Source organism: Lepidochelys kempii, chromosome 1 (assembly GCF_965140265.1).
Source record: "Lepidochelys kempii isolate rLepKem1 chromosome 1, rLepKem1.hap2, whole genome shotgun sequence".
Lineage (NCBI taxonomy): Eukaryota > Metazoa > Chordata > Testudines > Cheloniidae > Lepidochelys > Lepidochelys kempii.
In genome coordinates, this window is record NC_133256.1 from 27,242,389 (window position 1) to 27,263,332 (window position 20,944).

At 41.6% G+C, this 20,944-nt stretch overlaps 1 protein-coding gene across 8 annotated transcripts in view; it reads left to right on the top strand.

Moving 5' to 3' along the window:
• AMOTL1 (angiomotin like 1) overlaps positions 1-20,944 on the top strand; it is a 209,641-nt gene that overhangs the window by 171,671 nt on the left and 17,026 nt on the right. For all 8 annotated transcript variants that reach the window (XM_073337507.1, XM_073337517.1, XM_073337523.1 and 5 more), the window contains 2 exons: positions 7,675-7,820; positions 13,889-14,038. In XM_073337507.1, the coding sequence (XP_073193608.1) occupies positions 7,675-7,820; positions 13,889-14,038 (296 nt within the window). The remainder of the gene's footprint in view (positions 1-7,674; positions 7,821-13,888; positions 14,039-20,944) is intronic.

The following is a 20,944-nucleotide window of genomic DNA, read 5'->3' on the forward strand; positions in this document are numbered from 1 at the left end:
AATGAGTGGATGTACCATCCTACTAGCTAAATGAGTGTTTGCTAGGATGCATAGATATTGTTCTATGACCACAGATTTCAATGTGTTAAAAGAGTGTTTAAGGAGAAGTCACTCTGCAAAGTGACCTTGTATGGGTTTCATATCTTTTCCTTCTCCGTGGCTTCCATATTTCCATATCAAGTTTGCTGAGTTTACAAGTTAAAAGTAGGAGGCAAATCTTCAGTTGGTGTAAATCAGCCTAGCTCCACTGAATGCATTGGAGCAAATGCTGATTTACACCATCTGAGGATTTGGCTTGGGGTTTCCAACTGCCAGCCACGCTAACTCCACCTGGAATTTGAAAGTCATACTGTGTTCTTTCTGGCTCATGCAACATCATCAGTAACAAAGATGCCACTGTGGGAATGTAGATGATCATTTTGTTGTAGATGCGCAAAGCAGAAGGCAGTCTAGCCCACTCTTCCATAACTGTGTTGGCGCTGCATTGTTAACAGATGTCATTAGACCTGTAGATAGTGTTCTGAATACAGAAGCAGGTCTGTAGAATAAGAAGATACCACTTTCACACAGGCCTTGTCTATTCTGGGGACAGTTTCAAGCAAGGATAGATTACACCAATGCAATTTTCAGTTTATAATGCCTTTGCCTTTTGATACAAAGGGTCTACACCAGGGCAGCTAAACTGATGGCCGGGCAACTGATGGTTAAAATCGCCAGTGTAGCCAAAGCTGTAGTCCCTTTTCTGACTACAACTCTGCTTCAAAAGATGGTTTTATTGACACATAACCAGAAGTAATGATGTAACCGCATGCTGTGCTCTCAGCATATCACAGATAACAATTATAAACAAATATAGCTCTTTGAGATCACATCACACAAATTGGTGTGGATGCTTGGAGTGTCTACTAGTCTAGGCCAGAGAGCCAAATGTGACAAATATGATGTAAAGCTTTTCCAATAATAGAAAAAGAGGGGGCACAGAATTTACAATCTGTATTTATATTTTGTGGGCAGCTATTGCCTGCAGAATAGATTAGTTTGATATGAGAATATTGGTTGAGTACTTTGCTGTTGAGATCCACAAGGAATTTCCTTTTCTCCAGATGTAATGAAAATCCCTTTGCAGTCCAGGTTTAGCAGGGACCATGTGACTGATGTCACTGATATGGTGTCATTTATAAGTCCTTTCTGAGGGGCAGAATACAACTTGGCTTGCACTCTGTTGCAAGCAAGGTCTGGTGTTATGTGGGCCCCTTCTGTACACTCTGTTACATCTTTTGGTAGGAGCTTCAGCCAGAAGACTGCAAGCTCTTTGCAAATTTGTGGCTAAATTGCAGCCTGAGTGCACTCAGTACAGCTTCATTCATATGTGTCTGTATGTACTGAGATCTACATAATTAGAAGAGACAGGTTGTGGTGATTGAAAGGGCAGCCACTGGGGTTCCATAGGCTATCAGAGCTAAGTTCCTATCATCTATGCCTCTCATTTTGATAACATCTGAGCACCTCACCATCTTCAATGGGTCTATCTTCATAACATCCACAGAAGGTGGGGGCATTTTGTTATTCCAGTTTTACAGCTAGGAAACCGAGGCACAGAGCAACTCAATGACTTGTCCTACGACACACAGGAAGTCTGTGACAGAGACAGGAATTGAACCCCGATCTCCCAAGTCCCTGGCAAGCACCCTTACCACTGGACCATACTTTCTCTTGTTTTTTCAAATCAGATTAAGGACCAAATTCTGCTCTAGGTCACACTTGCTATACCACTGATAGCCCCAGTGTATAACCCATGGCCCCAGTGTATAACCCGAAACAGAATGTGGCCATAACAACTGTCATTCTGAATCAGAGTCATTTACCTCAGGGTGTTTTTGCAATCCTGTCTATTTTTTAGCTAATGTGTTATTTAATTCTGGATTATTGCTCTTTATTTATAGCTGTTAATTGCAAAGATGCTGTGCAGAGACCTTGCCTTTCTCAAATGTGAATTCCTGTAGTCATTTAGTCTTTTATCAGTCTTGCAGCCCCTACCATGGGTAGTTTTCCGATGAGCTTTGTCATTAGCTCACCATCAGTAATTGAAACTGTAGAGGGAATTTAGGAGGGTAGACTGTAATTACCGCTGATGGAATTTGGCCAGGACATAAGGGTTAGGACTGCAGCTCTTGTGCAATGGTACCTGATTTTCAACATATCAGAGGCCAGGATTGTGCACATACAGTTTCACTCGTGTTGTGTATCTATAATCACTGTAATTGTGTGTGCAAGTGTGGGAATTTCACTCAGCCCTTCCCAGCTGTGAGGTGAAGGGATGAATGTGAATAGAGGTTAAGCCATAGAAACAGGGGTGGATTAACGGAAAATGGGGCCAGACTCACCAAAACTTTGCTGCCCCACCTCAAAAAATCACCCTTTTGCTGCATAGACTCCTGCTCTTTCTCCACCCCAATGGGCTCCCTGATATTACCCTCTCAGCCACCCTAGATAAACTCTTGATGTCCAGGTTGGTCCTCACTTGCCCTCCCATTAGGAGTCACATCTGTGTCAGTGAAGGCAGAAATAAACACTTCATTCCTCCATGGCACTTTGCTACATCAGGCCACTCAGACTGCTGGACTTCTGGATCCAGAGACCCTGCGTTAGTCTTTCCTGTTGGGATCAGTGCCTACAAGTTCAGAGTGAGACATGAAGTCTGGAATGCGTGGTGAAAGCTTGTCCGACTGCAGTCCATCCTGTATGTCTTTGATGGGTAATCAGGTCTTAAGGTCTGGCAACTTGGCCCCTTTCAGTTAGAAAAAAAATAAGAAAAGCTTCATTCTGTGTCTCAGCAGTGCAACCCCCATTGAATTAGCAGGATTTGTGGCATGCAAGCCTCCCACAGTGCTTTGAGAACTAAAGGTCTTTGCAGCATGCGAAATGACCATGTCTGAATTTCAGTATCTTCTGGAATCTTGTGCTCATCAGTTCTGCATTCATTCTGCCATTTTCTGTGCCATCTTCAAATACTGGCATTTTTGGTAGGGGCTAAGGGTACAAGTGGCCTATATCCCTTTTCACCCCTGTGTCCCTATGACCCCACCGATCTGTTAAGGTCAGGTTCTGTGAATCAGCCAGATCAAGGCTGGAGCTGAATGAGCAGAAAAGGCATATCTTGTTACCTAGCCTACATTCTAGTGAATCAGTCACCCCATGATAGGCCTGGCAACGGCTGCAGCAATGGGTTCCTGCATTTGTAAATGGCTCATGACAAAACTCATCAGAGCGCTTGCTGTGTCGGGGCTGTAAGACTGATGAAAAGCTAAATAACTACTGTAGTGCTCACTCAAGAAAGGCAAGGTCCCTCTGTGGTGTCTTTGGAAATAACAGCTGTAAGTAAAGAGCAATAAACCAGAACTAAACACCCCATTAGTTAAAAAAAGATAATTGTGAAAACAACATGGAGAAATACTGATTCAGAATGAGGGAGATTAATATTTTTAGCAAAACTCTTGGAGCCAAATTCTGCCCTCTCTTATACCAGTCAATTTTGATAGTCCCATTGTTGATGATAATTCTAGAGGAATCAAAAATATTTATTTTAAAGGCTTCATTTTGCAAGACTTTGGGTCTGCTCCTGTTCTGGGTCCCTGGGACAGCATGAATCAGACCAGATCTGATGATCAGGAATGGATGCTCAGGAACACGCCATTAAACAAAGACCGACTTGACCATCCATCTTTAACCTGACAGGACCCTCTCCTGCACATCTGTCTGTCCTGCCCAATCTCAGCCTCTCCACTCGTTCTCAGTGTCTCCCAGTCCCAGTTTCCTGCCATCTGCCTGTCTGCCCTCTCTCCTTGCTCTCTTTCTCTCTGCTTACTCCCAGATGCTCTGTTTCTCCCCTTATTCACCTACTGTCATTTTCCCGGAGGGGAGGGGGCCACCTCCTCCCACTTTCCCAGAGGAGGGGCTACCCCTCCTTTCCATAAAACAATGACTGTGCACTCACTCTAAATCATATATTCCCATACTGGGTAGATTCCCGTTACCATATTTACAAATATATATAACCCAAGACATGTGTGTTTGAAGAGAACCTTAACACACACTCCCCACCGTATTCCCTGTTTGATCTGTCCAGACACACTGAATAGCTCTACTCATTCTCAGCACACTGAAGGCTGACTATCACAGGAAGGGGATTGAACTCTATATAATTACAACCATAACGATAAAAGAGAAATCCTTTGGGAAGCATCCCTTAACAGTCTGAGTATATTGACCCATTACAACAGGGGTGGGCAAACTACGGCTTGCGGGCTGCATCTGGCCCGCCAGCCATTTTAATCCAGCCCTTGAGCTCCTGCTGGGGAGTGGGGTCTGAGATAAAATTTCTAGTCACTATTAATGACTACTAGCTAGTCTAGCTTGTCCTAGAACCCACAAGGGGAGAGGCAATTCTTGATTAGACCTAAGTGGAGCACAGGATCTGGTCTAAGAAGTGAATATAGCTGAATCACTGTGTAATAGCTACCATAATGTAATTCAATTTATCATCCTTGTAGAGAGGAAAATACCAAAGAAGAACACCACAGTACCATTTAATTTCAAAAAAGGAAACTATGCAACAATGAGGAAGCAAGTTAAATGGATATTAGAAAGAACAGTTGCAAGAGTGAAATGCCTCCGCGCTTCAAGGAAACTTTTTAAAAACACCATAATAGAGGCTCAATAGAGGTATATGTATACCCCTAATAAAAAAAGCCCCCAGTAAGATGACCAAAAAATGCCACCATGGCTAAATAGCAGAATAAAAGAGGCAGTTAGAGGGAAAAAGGCATCCTTCAAAAATTGGAAGTCAAATCCTAGTGAGGAAAATAGAAAGGAGCATAAACATTGGCAAGTCAAGTGTAAAAGTATACTTAGGCAGGCCGAAAAAGAATTTGAAGAGCAGCTAGCAAAAGACACAAAAACTAACAGCAAAAAAATGTAAAGTACAGCAGAAGCAGGAAGTCTGCCAAACAATCACTGGGGCCACCGGATGATTAAGGTGCTAAAGTAGCACTCAAGGAAGACAAGGCAGTTGCAAAGAAGCTAAATGAATTCTTTGCATCGGTGTTTACTGCAGAGGATGTGAGGGAGATTCCCACACTTGAGCCATTCTTTTTAGGTGACAAATATGAGGAATTGTCCCAGATTGAGGTGTCAATAGAGGAGGTTTTGAAACAAATTGATAAATTCAACAGTAATAAATCACCAGGACTAGATAGTATTCACCCAAGAGTTCTTAAGGAACTCAAATATGAAACTGAAGAACTATTAATTGGTATGTAACCTATCACTTTAATCAACCTCTGTACCAGATGACTGGAGGATAGCTAATATAATGCTCAATTTTTAAAAGAGCCTCTAGAGGTGATCCTGGCAATTACAGGTCAGTAAACCAGACATTACTACCAGGTAAATTGGTTGAAACTGTACTAAAGAATAGAATTATCAGATGCATAGGTGAACACAATATGTTGGGTCGAGTGCTGTAGCTATTTTTAGAAATCTCACATTGGTACCTTCTTTGCGTTTTGTCAAATCTGCAGTGACAGTGTTCGTAAATCAAACAATGTGCTGGGTCATCATCCGAGACTGCTATAACATGAAATATTGGCAGAATGCCGGTAAAACAGAACAGGGGACATACAATTCTCCCCCAAGCAGTTCAGTCACAAATTTAATTAACGCACTATTTTTTTAACGAACATCATCAGCATGGAAGCATTTCCTCCGGAATAGTGGCTGAAGCATGAAGGGGCATATGGATGTTTAGCATATCTGGCAAGTAAATACCTTGCAATGCGGGCTACAAAAGTGCTATGCGAACGCCTGTTCTCACTTTCAGGTGACATTGTAAATAAGAAGCAGGCAGCATTATCTCCTGCAAATGTAAACAAACTTGTTTGTCTTTGCGTGATTGGCTGAACAAGAAGTAGGACTGAGTGGACTGTAGGCTCTAAAGTTTTACATTGTTTTGTTTTTGAGTGCAGTTATGTAACAAAAAAATCTACATTTGTAAGTTACATTGATGAACTTTTTCCATATTTCCTTGGCAGAGAATTTCAAAATTATTGATTTTCATGCTGATTCAGAATGAAGCCTGCTTTTTAAATTCTTTGTAAAACAGAACTTCTCTTTTCCACACAGCTTTAAAAATTAACTGCTCTCCCTCAGGTAAGAGATGATCCAATGGCGAACTTTATGTGCGGGTAGTTCCACTTACATTCACAGGAAGGGTTTCTTTGGTGAGTCTGGGCTGTAATGAATTAACATTATGCTCTCAATAGGCAGCTAGCCAACAAAGATGCTACCTGGGCCTATGAGTTGTTGCTTAGATCTTGTTGCCTTCTGGCTAAAGGAAAGATGGTGAGCATAGCTGGTTGTGAAATTTGATTTTTTTAAAGTCATTTTTAATTTTGAAAATTTGAAATTTTGTTTAAAAATAAAAAGAGGAGGATGAAATTTTGGCAGAAAATGTCCCTATTTTCGGCTGGCTCTAATGGTGAAATTAGATCTGGCAAAGGAGAGGATTACACCCATGACAGAGGTCTGACACTGCTGTGTGTGCTCTGCCATCAGGGCTGTTTGTGTGGGTAGTTTCTGGTACATTTGTTGTGAAGGAAGGGATCACTCATTACTGACATATGAACAGTCACCTAGTAGGAGAAGAGCCAGTTTGCTGGCAGTCACAGCAGGGCTGAAGGGCACATAGGTTATCCTGGACTAGAGGATCAACTAGAGCTCCACTGGGACTAAAGATTAAATTCTGTTTCCTGGAACTCCTTCTGGAAATCCCTGTTGTGGGTCCTATGGCTATGCAGGGGCTATAGAGCAAGAGAATGCCAGTTACTGGAGATTACCATCCTTTCCCTTTAAATAATAAAATCACAATTTCAGTAGGGTTCTAGTGAACCCGAAGGTGAGGATTCTGAGCTGTGGTCAGTGAGGCACTTTGATCAGCTCCCCTGTCTGGCTAATGACACATTAACATCCTTTCTGCTAGTGCATCTTGACCTCCTATTTGGGCAGGTCTGGATTATTTACTGGAAAGTAAAAGGTCTTTGCTTTTTACCCCTCGGCAGAGGCAGAGAAGCAGCTTTGTGCTGGCAATGTAGTGAGAAGTGATTCTGTTCTTTTGGCTAGTTTTTGAAAAATGAAAGCCTTGCGCCTGTTTAACTTGGTCACCTTTGCCCATTCATTTTGTGAAACTGCTGTGGCACGCCAGTGGCAGGCCAGAGTCTTTATTCAGCAGCCCTCTCTGGGGCTCTTCAGCTATCCACTCATTTGTTTTGCCATGGATTGAATACAGTATAATTTGCATTTACTATATGACACCTTTGCACTTTCTGTATGTAGCATCTTCCATTCAGTGATTTCAAAGGGACCTGGTCAGTCATTTACCTCTAACATCAGCAGTAACGTAAAGCCAGGCTGTGAGCTAGTGAGTTCTGGCATATGAGACTCTCTGCCCATCACACCACTGCACAGTTGAATCTCAGGCACTGTGCTGGAGTAGGCCAACCCTCTGTTGCTTTGCATAGGTTTTGTTTTTTTAACATGGTGCCAACTTACCTTTGGCACTTGGCCCAGAGTCTGTGCGCTGTTCTGATAGAGCTGCTCTTGTTCTTGTCTCTCTTCCAGACAAAGAGCACTTGAAGGAGAGGGAGAAGCTGGAAATGGAATTGGCAGCCGTGCGCTCTGCCAGTGAGGATCAGCGGAGACACATCGAAATCCTGGACCAGGCACTGAACAATGCTCAGGCCAAGGTCATCAAACTGGAAGAGGAGGTGAGATGAGGGCATCATTTCCTCTGCTTTGCTGCAAATGATTGCTTGTATTTAGTATTCATTTTACAGCTGTAATTCAGCCCAGCCTCTTAACCCTTTCCAGCACCAGGGTGGCAGCCCCCCTCTTTCCCAGACCCTTCCAAACAGAAAACAATTATAAAACACTGAGCCAGGCAGGATTTGAAAGGAAACCACAATCCCAGATGCTTTCTGTATAACCAAAAGCTTGACCAAATTTCACCAGCCGATGGCTAACGTGATGTTAGGACTTTAGAATACCCTATCTACTAATTTAGGACTTGTGTAATTAATGAGAAAATATCTTATATGGGTATAGTCCATTTCTTCTCAAAGAATCCCAAAGTGCATACATATAGTGTGTGTCTGTGTATACAAACACACACACACACAGAGTGCACCACAGTCAGCCAGATCAATTCACAGAACTCAGTACAACAGGACCAGATAACTTGCATTCAGGAGTATTAAAAGAAATGGCTGAGGCACTCTGATATTTAACAAATCTTTGAATACTGGTGAAGAAAAGCTAATGTCCCAGCATTTATACAGGATTAACATGGGTAACTATAGGCTGGTTAGCTTGACATCAGTCATGGGCAAAATCTTGGAAAGACTGATTGAGTGCAATCAGTAAAGAATTAAAGAATGGTCTCATAATTATTGCAAATCAGTATGATTATATGGAAAACAGAGATTGTCAAACTAACATGATATAATTTCATGAGATTACGAGATTGGTTGAGTTTAAAATAATATATTCAGATTTGTGTAAGACATTTGACGAAGTGTTGCACAACATTCTGATTAAAAAATTAGCATTATACAAAATCAATGTAGCCCTTATTAAATGGATTAAAAAGTGGTTAACTGATGGATCTCGAAAAGTCATTGTACATGGGGATTAGTCACAAATGAGGATGTTTCTAGTGGATCTGTTCTTGGTCCAGTGCTATTCAATATCTTTGTCAATGATTTGGATGAGAACATAAAAACATTGCTGGTAAAGTTTGCAGGGTTCTGAAAAGAACTACAAGAATGATATGAAGTCTGGAAAACCTGCCCTACAATGAGACTAAAGAAGACTAATCTGTTTAGATTACCCAAGCGTTGTTTAAGAGGCGATTCAACCACAGTATCAGAATACTTACATCATCGTGTAGATCAGTGGTTCTCAAACTTGTATTGGTGACCCCTTCCACATAGGGAGCCTGAGTGTGACCCCCCCTTATAAATTAAAAACACTTTTTATATATTTAACACCATTATAAATGCTGGAGGCAAAGCAGGGTTTGAATCTTGTGACCCCCTGAGGGGTCCCAACGCCCAGTTTGAGAACCCCTGGTGTAGATGTACTTACATAGGGAGAACATTTCTGATAAAAGAGGGTTCTTTGATCTAGCAGACAGACAAAAGCATAACGGTATCCAGTAGCTGAAGATGAAACTAGACAAATTCAGACTAGAATTAAGGTGTACATTTTTAACAGCGAAGGTAATTAACCATTGGAGCAGTTTACCTACGGGGGTTCTAGCTTCTCCATCATTTGAAGTCTTTAAATCAAGATTGCATGTCTTTCTAAAAGATCTGCTATAGCTCAATCAGAATTTATGAGCTTGATGCAGGAGTCACTTGGTGAAATTTTATGGCCTGTGTTATGCAGGAGATCAGACTAGATTATCATAATTGGCCTTTCTGGTTTTATCTATGAACAGTGTAATGAGGGAAATTCTGAATAAGGATAAAAAGGCTATGGGACCTTGAATGTCTATACAGAGCAGATCAGACCTTGGTGAGAGGGAGGGTTGTCCAGTGGTTTGGGCGCTAGCTAGGACTTGGGAGATCCAGGCACAATTCACTGCTCTGCCACAGAGTTCCTGTGTGACCTTATGCAAGTCACTTAGTCAGTCTGGCCCATATTTTTAAAGATATTTAGCCATTGCTTCTCTCAGCAACATCGCTGCCGCACCTAACTGATTAAGGAGCCCAAATCTTATTTTCAAAAGGGATTTAGGCACTTAAGAGCCAGAATCCAAATGGGATTTAAATATTTCTTGAAAATGAGATTTAGGCTCCTAAATCAGTTAGACATTGCAACACTGAGCGCAGCGATGCCTAATTACCTTTACTAACCTTTAATAATAGCAATATGTTATTCCCACAAGAAAGGTTGGGGACCACTGGCCTAGATGATCATAATGGTCCCTTAAAAAGAAGAAGGAGTCTGGTGGCACCTTAAAGTCTAACAGATTTATTTGAGCATAAGCTTCTGAAGAAGTGAGGTTTTTACCCATGAAAGCTTATGCTCAAATAAATCTGTTAGTCTTTAAGGTGCCACCGGACTCCTTGTTTTTGTGGATACAGACTAACACGGCTACCCCCTGATACTTGACATAATGGTCCCTCTGACCTTAAAATGTATAAATCTAAGGCTAGATACTGGTTGAGCCAAGAGAGAAACTTTTTTCCTGATCACTGGGCCAGGACCAGCACCTGGATAAGTTTACTGATCCTATGAATTTTTCTATTGTTCCATTAAATGTTTCTTGCTCTAATAAGTCATGAGTTATTGGATCATAAAATCATATCATTCTTATTATGCTCTTGCTTCTTCACACACAGTTCAGTTCTAAGCTGACTAGCAATTATTTCCCCACCAAATTTCTCCTGTTCCGTTTAGCAAACATTTTTCACTTTGATTTTTAAAGGTATTTGTGTGCATCTGGTGATTATGAAATTACAGACTGGGTAAGGATGTCAGAATTGCCCAATAATAATAATTCATTATTATTTATGGACAAGTGAGCTATATTTTTGTGTATAATCAACAAAATTGTTAACAAAGGGCTTGATACTGTGAACACTTCAGTGCATTCCTTTACTATAGTGAATAAAATTACATGCATGCTTAAGCATTTGCAGGGCTGGAGCCTAAATTCCAATTACAAAGCAAAATTTTGCATTTGGTTAAATCAGTGCACTTCCTTTGCAGACAACAGGGTTTCTCAGTTATGAATGAGAGATAATTTGGCTTGGAGTGTCTTTATTGCTACTGATGATGAATGAGGGAGAAAGAATCCAGCTTGACTCTCTGATCCCAGGCTCAGTTTGCAGGGCGGCAGTTAGTAAAACCATCTTTTTGCTTGAAAACTGAGCACCTTTGATCAGTAAGCCAGAGATCATGAACATGGAACCCCACAATACCACTCTCACAGAGTCACACACCCCTTGGGAATCTAATCTTCTGATTGCTTCTGGACATTAGTTCAGATTCTAATCTCATTCATATCAATGTAAATCCATTGAAATAACTGCTGTTTACAGCAGTGTAATGGAGATGAGAATCTGGCCCATTGTTACTGAGTCTAGAAAGGCTGCTTAGAATAAGTTTTGTCTTGCACCTGTATTGTAAAAAAACCTCCATCAATTTCATTCTGATTTTTGACTTGGGTATTTTATGGTCACAGAGAACAATTTTGAGGCATAAGACTCCATTGTCAGTATAATCTGTGGGAAGGTACATAGCTTGATCTAGCATTGTGCTGAAAGAATTCCACCTATTCTGGCTGAAACACCTGAGCCCCCGCTTTATAATTGCTAAGAGCTTCATGCAAAGGACCACATTCAGGAAAGCATTTGCAATCCATAATAACAACTGTTATTGGTCCTACAAAACCCAGGAAGAAAGCTGCATATTCTGGAGCGCCATCTAAGAGCACATTATCTATTAACTAATTATTGACTAGAGCTGGTCAGAAATTTTCTAGTTAATCTTTTTTTGGGGGGTCAAAAAATGCCAGTTCACCCAAACTAACACCGTTTGCAAACCCGGATCAGGTTCAAGGAATTTCCTGACTCAAAAAAGCCAAAAAGGTTTTGAATTGTTGAAACATTTCACTTTGACATTTTCAAAATGAATAATTCCAGTGTTCCAGTTTGAGAGGACTTTTTGCTTTGAAATTTAAGCGCATAAGACCAAAAAAAAGTTCTGAAAAGAAGGTCAAAATCAAAATTAAATGTGTTGAAATTATCATACTGAAACAATTCAATTGACTTGAAACGGGGAAAAAAATTGGTTTCCCAGTTTGCAAAAGTTTAAGATTTTGACTTTTTGTCCTGATCTGAGAGGTGCAAAAATATTAAACTCTTGAAAATATTTGTGAAACTGGAAAACTACTGTTTCCTATTCACATGTATACAGACATGTTTCTTTATAGAGCACTCTTCTAATGATAACTGTGTTAAACATTAGTCTTTCAACCTCCTATCTGGACTGTAAAATGTGCAAAGAACCAAAGCCACGTGAGCACAAATAAATGAGGAAGAGTGGGAGTGTCTGTGTATCTAGACTAGAAGCCAGGAATCCGGTGTATGCTAGGAATTAGCTGTGACTTTGGATAGTCATATTAACCTCATATTGTCATACTGTGACTAAAGTCATATTAAACTCTCTGTCTCAGTTTCATATCTATCAAGTGGCAATAATCACACTGATCTCTGTAAAGTCAGTATTTAACAAAATCCAAACTATCTAACCCCAACTCCTGGGCCGAGTGAACTTTTCGGTAAGGCTAGAAATGTTTTTAATTGGTTTGGACTTGCAGCCTTGCTTTATGCTAATTGATTTTTTCTGTACAACACAGCAGATATGTTTTGAAGGGGATTAAACAATTAAATTGTTGGGATGGAAGAACAAGAACACAATATCTCACCAGAGAGAGGCATTGCAGCCTGCAGGGTGAAGTCTTGAATCTGTCTGCAGCAGTCAAAGTGATATGCATGCAAGTTTAGGGTTAGCATCCAAGCTCCATGGGAAAGAGAACTGTATTTTAGTCACTCTTGATAGAAACAATTTGCATTTTGGATTACACTGGGACTGATCCTGAGAGGTGCTGAGTAATTCCAACTCCAATTGACTTCACTATACCCCAGGATCAGGCCCATTTTTTGTCCTAGTTGCTTCCCTAGGATCAGTTTTCACAGAAGGCTTTGATGCCCTTCTCACTGACATGTGCCTTGGGCAGTCTGTGGCATATCTGAACTCTTCCCCAAAGGTTCTAAGGCATGTTAATTCCCGTCATAGATTAATATCATTTTACCTTGTTGTCCTGCAATTACCACTTCTGTAGCACAGTGGGAGGCTGCAAGAATAATGGCTCAGATAGCAGCTATGATGCACCTAATATCTGCATCCACTTGCATGCCTAAAAGGTCACAGAGAAAGTCTGCAGTCCACTCCCACAAACTCCTGTTAGGGTATGCTACTTGAGCAAGTCAGGATTAATCTCAGGCCATAAAATGCTAGGTTGCAGAATCCTCATGTAACACTGGGCCTATAAATCACTCAGTGCATGCATTAGAAGTAAGAATGGCTTTAGCTGATACTAACAGTCACCCATATTCATCTGTATGACCTAGCCCTTGGTAGACAAGAAAACATTTGGAAACCGTCCAACAGATGTATATCTTCAGCTAAGGGTCTGCAGATGCCTTTCCCATCATCGGAGACTGGATCATGCAGATATACAGGGTTAAGATTTATTTCTAGAATCATAGAGTTGAAGGCTAGAAGGGACCATTAGATCATCTAGTCTGAACTCCTGTATATCACAGGCCAATTAAATTTCACCAAGTTATCCCCTTATTGAGCCTGATAACTTGTGTTTGGCTAAAACATAGAGCTTGATTTGAAAACATCAAGAGAGGGAGAATCCGCCTTTTCCCTTCGTACTTCATCCAGGTGATTAATTACCTCACTGCTAAAGATGTGTGGCTAAATTCTAATTTGAATTTGTCTGGCTTCAGCTTCCAGCCACTGGTTCTTGTCATGCCGTTCTCCACTAGATTAAAGAGCCCTTTGCTACCCAGAATTTTCTCCCTGTGAAATTTAGGTTCAGTGAAAGCCACATTTATATGCAACATGCACATGCCAGTGATTTATGAGATCATATCACAGCCTAATTCATAGACATAAACATTCATGTCATATTTGTTTGGCTTCTGCTCTTCTGTTAATGACACTGTGCCCTCCGCTTGCGCTCTGCCCCCAGTTGCGTAAGAAGCAGGCCTATGTTGAGAAAGTGGAGAAGCTGCAGCAGGCTCTGACCCAGCTCCAGGCAGCATGTGAGAAACGGGAGCAGATGGAACGGCGATTGCGCACACGGCTGGAGCGGGAGCTGGATTCGCTGAGGATGCAGCAGGTGAGAGGCTGATTGGTCGTGGGCCACAAGCACATCCATCCTGACGCCTGGGTAAATAAGGACGGAATGCTTCATGCCCTGTACCCCTGGCATTACCTCCAGGATGTGTCTTGGCAGTGAGAACAGGAGGACTGGCCTCTCACCCTTTGCCACCATGATGATAGTAGAAACAAGAATGGTATTTTATTTGCCCATCCAAAACAATTTCCTTCCCCCCTCTCAGTGAGTGGGTGAGTGCAGTTTTGTGAGGCTGAGTTAGGGGGCGCTTCCAAACCCTTGCTTGTTTCTGCAGTGCTTCGTTAGCTCTCAGTGCCTTTTTCCATCAGTTTGATGCAATGGTTGCAAGAGTTTCTCTCTGAAGTTGGCCACAGTTAGCTAAGCCTTTTTGTGAGCTCTACATTGGATTAACGATGCAGTGCTTTCTCTGTGGGGCTACCCATGAAAGCCATTTGGAAGCTACAGCTCATTCAGCATGTGACAGCCAGCTTGCTTAGTAGCATTAGCCAAAGTGCATATTACACCAGTGCTTCAACGGCTGCCCTGCCTCTATTTGATTCTAGGCACAATTCATCATGATCCTTAAAGCCCTGCCTGGCTGAGTCCTAGTTATAAGAGGGACCACGTCTCTCCCTCTGCAGCATTGTAACAGCTGAGGTCAGCTGAAGTGCTCTCACCTACAGATCTGAGTATCTGGAGGTAGACTGTTTTCAGAGAAGGACCCTTTGAGAGGTCCTTAAGGCAGGTGTTGAGGTTAGATAGCAAAGTACATGATGACAGACTGCTGATCAGGCCTGCATGGTGTGAATATTCATATAGCAGTCACTCAACTCCTATAGTCATGACCCTACATGTTCTTGCCTTGGTGTAAAACCTGCACAGACTCTTGTTGGTTGCTAAATAAACCGAAAAGCAAACCAGCTCAATGACAAGCTAAACAAATACAGGAGCATTTTGGAGAATTGTCATATTCTTAGGATTTTTATTTTTTTTTACCAGTCCCTCTAGAGAGATTCAAGAATTCCTTGACTCCATGGGGTGTTTTCAGGGCTCCTGCATTAGAGCTGTGTGAGCACCTGGTTGAGTTTTAAAGCTCTGAGTTTTCCATGCAGCACTGAAGCAGAAACCTGGATGCTTAATACTCATGACTTGACACGTACCACATACTTTTTTCATTTTTTTAATCAGGACAGTCATTTTTAACTATATCAAAGGTCACCCTGATGGAAATTTCTGGATTTTAGATGAATCCTTCACTTGGAAAAGCCTGTTCAGTGCTGACTTTAAATAGAGGATTATTTATTATTTCTCCACCATTTTTGCTTGATGGCACTTGGCTCTCTCCAGATGCTGAATAGACACTAGTTACGGCTCCATAGTTAAGGTTGAGTGTAGTTTTGCACTGAAAGTAGGGATTCAAATGCTTTCATATCTATGGAGAATAGTGTATCCTCCCCAAAATTGCTTTTCAAAAACTACCCTTTGCACCAGACCTGTTCAACAGGGAGGGTAGGTGGGAAAAACTCTGTATGTGTGTACAGGTGCATGCAGAGGAATGTAGGGGTTGAAGGAGCAAGTGGGAAATAGGTGTGTATGTCTGTGTGTGCAGGGGAATATGAAGGGCCTATGGGAAGGAGAAACTGGGATATGTGTCCAGGGGAATATGGAGGGAGTGGGGAAGCTGGGGGGAGGGATGCAGGAGAATGTGGGGGACAGGATGTAGGGGAAAAGTGGGGAATGTACTCCATTTTGTTGTGTAGCTGTGGCAGGGCAAAGCAGCTGTAAACCCATCTGTACTGGTAAGTATGCTCTGGCTGATTTGTGCTGCTCCAGGGAGGTGTAAAGCAGCCAAAGCACACTGGTGAATCTGGCTACAAAAGGCTTAAAATAAATAAATAAATAAATAAATAAATATGATGTTTTAAGGTTGATATTACACATCTTCATGTCATTAGAAATATCGTAAGGCAACATTCTCTTTTGTTTCCTATTTACGGTTTAATGTATGAAAATTGTAATTAAAAAAACAAAACAAGGAAATTCGTAGACAAAAACAATGTTAATCTGAAGTTAGGTTTGTGAGTACATATATCAATCATTTAGGGTAAAACACATTACAGGAATGTTGCAGTTAACCCCACAAACAAGCCTTATAAACCTAGGAAATTCAGATTTCAGGCTAACCTTACCATAATAAAAATATGGTATGGTATGGAAATGCAGAATTGGAGCACTCAAACAGCCTTTACTCTGCCTTGTGGTGAAACAATGAGTGGAGTGGGGTGGGGAAGGAAAGCAAAAAAAATCTAATTTGCTTCAAAAATCAATCTAATTTGGGACTTATCACTAAAATCCTTAGCTGTAATCATATGGTTATTGCATGATGTCACTAAAGAGCAGAGTTAAGGTCCTGAACTGGGACCAATGTAAGTAAGGAATGCATACGCTCTCCAGCCTTAACTTTGGCAATTCCAGATTCTTAAACACTTCACAATTCAACCGTATCATTTATAAAGCTTTGGGATTTACACCTGCTGAGAATCTGACCCATAGTTTTTCTGATGGACTTTTACTGAAAATGCAAGTTACTATCAAACGGATCCTATAGAACCAAACACTCAAACAGCATTTAATAGCATTTTCGGTGTAACATGACATTGATTTGGTATATGGAAATACACGCACAAATTCAGAATAATTTACATGATTACAAAGGACCATTTCTTCTGCTACTCCAATAAATTATTTATATATGGGTTAAAAACAAAATTGGATGGAGGTGCGGAGACATGGTTCTATGAATGCTTCCCGGGATCTCATGGGTTTTTTGGGGAGCTCTGCATACAAGTGTTTGAGCCCGTACTTTTATGCTTAGTTGAACTGTCTTAGCACAGTTACTCATCTAGATAAGTAACTGCCTCTTTCGCCTTCACTTATCACCACCTCCTCAAAACAAATCGTAATGTTATTTTGGGGAGTAGATTAGTTCATGACAAACAAAAAGCATTGAAGAGTTTGCAGAGAGAATTCCCAGCTGGCAGCTAGCACTGAGATCAGAACATGTGAATATTGGCTGCTGAGGGTCAGCAAATGGATATACTAGTGCATTAAGCCACCATTTGAGAAAAACAGCTGAAGGGTGTAAAAGGGAACATAACTGAGGCATGACATGTAGTTTTAACTTAGAAAGTTCACACATTTCCCACTGTCGAGAAACACTGCTGCTGCCAGAACCCTACTGGAATCAGGGCTTGTTATTGCTAAGACTTGTGGCAAATGGACACACTGCTACACAGTGTTGTTGCTTAAAAGCAAAGGACCTGATTCTGCTCTTAGCTACGTGGGGGTAAATCAGAAGTAACTCCATTGACTTAAATGGAGTTATAACAGTGTAAAAACCAGTGTGAGAGGTGGATCAGGGCCCCAAAAGAGAAGCTAGTTGCAGTTAAGTAACATTAAAAAAAAAATCTTATTTTCAGTGTTTGAATATCAGAGAGCCACATCAGCCTGTGGTGTAATCAGAATGGACTTCTGGATCAGGCACTGGACTTGGGTTCAGGGGATCTAGGATCAATCTCTGGCTTTGCCACAGACTCTCTGTGTGACCTCACAAGTTGCTCAATCTCTTTGTGCCTCAATTTTCACCGGGAAGGTGGGAAATCTGCAAATATTTCTCTACTTCACAGGGATATTGGGGGGATAAAAGCATAAATACTGGGCAGGCTCTATAGTTAGTGGCTTGGAATTGTAATTAGCACCATGTTTAAAGTGTCGTAATTCTGGAACACCTTTTCCCTTCAGATTTTCACTTCAAAAAATTGCCTTGGCCTCTCAGCTAACCTGCTGGGTTTGAGGGGAGGCTGGTATGAATGTTTGGGTTATGATGAACAACTAGCTCTAATTGTAACTGTGGGGTGAGTCCCATCACTCCATAAAATGACACCTGCTATCCATGTATCACAGTCATATCTACGGAATATTGAGTCATGCCAAATAAAATAGACTTTTACTACTTTTTACCCCAGTGAGCTTTATAGACCCAGTCCACCTGGGAGAGAATGAGCTGGATTTTATTCTGGCTCAGTTACCATCAACAGAATTATTAGCTAAATTCCAAATGGCCAGTCTTTATTGTTGATGATGCATGTATCCAGGAAAAAAGGACCTCTTAACTTTATATTCCAGGTTGAGTTTACGGGGTTGGCATTTATTTTGATCTGAAATTAATAAGACACTCTACACATGGAGTTTCAGGGTACAATTTTTACAGAGTGGAATTGCTCTGTAAAAATATGGTCATACCTTCCAGGACTGACATTATCTGAAGCATAACTGATGTTTTTATTGGTGAAGCATCACAACAGTTGCCCCCAAAGGATTGTTCCATAATGGATTGTTCCAGAAAACTTCTTCCAAAAAAGTCAGTATTACCCCAAAGCCAAAGTTCACTTAAGTCTTCTCCTGCATTCCCAAGTCATGTTTTCTGTCATCAAGAGGAAAGGTTCCAAAACGAAGAAATAGAGGCTGTTGTATTTTGTGACATGAATTCCAGAGAATGGAAATGTAGGTTACATGGTAACCCCTGAGTTCATGGTGTTGATGCATCACATAGGGCCTGCCTTGCCCTGGGCAGCTTGTGATGTGGCAAAGTTGACAAACAGGGGTGTGCACAACATAGTTTCCTCGTCTCTGACACAATCTTACGTGCCACTAAGTGCAGCAACTCTTATGCTTTATAAAACTCTTCAATAATGTCTACTCTCTGAAGGTCTCAGAGAACTTTACAACCCTTAATTCTCACACCATCCCCTATGGATTAGGTAACTATTGTTATCCCCATTTTAGGTACAGGGAGGTTAAGTAATTTGCTTAAGGTCTTACTTTCACTGTTCCATACAGAGTTCCTGTGGGAGCTGAAAACCAGCGTTTTGCTCAGTTTCAAACCAGGGACTTTTTGCATGCTAGATAAACACACGAACTGCTACACTAGAGAAACCACCTCCTAAGATCGTGTGGGAGAACCAGGAATAGAGCCAAGGACTTTTAACTCCCCATCCTCTGCATTAGCTTCCCTGCTTTGGATAAACAGTTTTCTATTCTATCGGGTTCTTTCATCCACTGTGTCCATTTTGCTTATCTTATAACTCTGAAATTTCAAAAGATGATGCCAAATGAGATAATGCGTAAACAAACGTCAGTGTTCTCCATAACATAAGAAAGCTTTATCCACACTCATGGATTGATCTCTGTATCTTATGATGATGCTGATTATTGAAGTGCCATTAATGTGCTACGTGCAGTAGAGGTACGGTAGCTGGTATTAAGAATGCTCTATAAACTCATATGTTTAGGGGAGACAGACAGTCTGAAACTGGTGCTTAAGAAGCCATAGTAGATACATGGGGCCAGATCCCCAGCTGCTGTAAATTGGCATAGAGCCATGGCCCATAATAGTGGCCAAGTGCCATTTAATTTAGCATGCTATATTGCTTTGCTTCTGGGTTATATTTAACTATTTCCGATTCCCCTACACATGTTGGACACTCTCTCCATGCATGAGAGAAGTGTGACAAAGAGTCAGCAAAAGAGGTATTTTAATGCTAGGTTTGGAGTATCCCACGATGCCCTTGCATTCCAGGAAGAGCAGCAGGAACCCTAGTTCTGTCAGCCTGGTTCAGCATCACACGGAATATGTGATGGCCACAGTGAGCATCTGGAAAGCCAGTCCTGCCAGCACATTTGTCAAATGTAATAACAATGGAACACAACCTTTGCTTGCATTGCACCTTTCCTACAAACTGCACCCCCCAGCTGCTTGGCAGTGCAAGACAGCAGCCATTAGAGAGGTAAAAGACAAAGGGTGGGACTTTTTAAAGTGCTCCATGTAGGCGCTGCAAAAGTCCCTGGTAAAACTCCCGGGTAAAACTCCCTGGTAAAACTCCATGGAAGCAGACTTAGGTCAACTCTAAGCTCTTTAGAAAATCCCATTGCACATTTTCAAACTCAGGTTTGAAACTTTAACTAAACTCTAACTTTAGGCCCCAAGGCCCAGATTCTCAAAGGTATTTAAGGACCTAATTCCCATTGAAAGGAATGGGGGTTAGGCGCTTAAGTACCTTTGACGATGTGGACCCAAATCCATATTTAGGTACCTGTTTAAGTGGATGGATTTTCAAGCGTGTTGAGAACGCTCCACTCCCACTGACTTCATTTGGATTTGCAAGTACTCAGCACCTCTGAAAAGCTGGCCTCTGATGTAGGTGCCCTAACTTGAGGCTGCCAGGTTTGAAAATGCTAGCTTAAAAGACAGCAGGAGGAGAGAAAAATGAAGGAGCCTGGACACGGCGGATGAGAGATTTGAAAAAAGATTGCAGACCAATAAGGGAGAGAGACACCAGCAGGCTCTCTCAGACAAGGCTGATCTCTTGCACAGACAGCATGGAGATTACTTGAAGGAACTGAGGAAAGAAGGGAAAGGGGCATAGAGACAAGAAGTCAGAACCCTGTGCAGTCCGTGTGCTGTTTCAGCTCCCACGCATGCTGTAATAGGCAGCAGACATGCTGTCTCTACTAGCCTATTTCACAATTCCATTGCTTTTTCAGCAATCCATCAAGTATGTTATGTGGGCAGATGTATGCCCAGGATAGCAGCTCAATTCTTTCACCAGCCCATGCAGTATACGCATGTGCGAGGGTGAGCATCCTGCTCAATCAGCCCATGAGGTATTAACACTCCACGGTGGAGAGCTGGACTGCTCCACCCCGTGAGGAGTGTGCTTGCTGTGGTGGGACCACCAGTTCTTTTAGCCTCTTTCTAGCATCTTTTAGCCCTCAGTCAGTCACCTTCAGGAACTTGGGGAGGACCCCACCTTCAGCTGGAAGTTTTACACACGCCATCTGTAGCCTTGC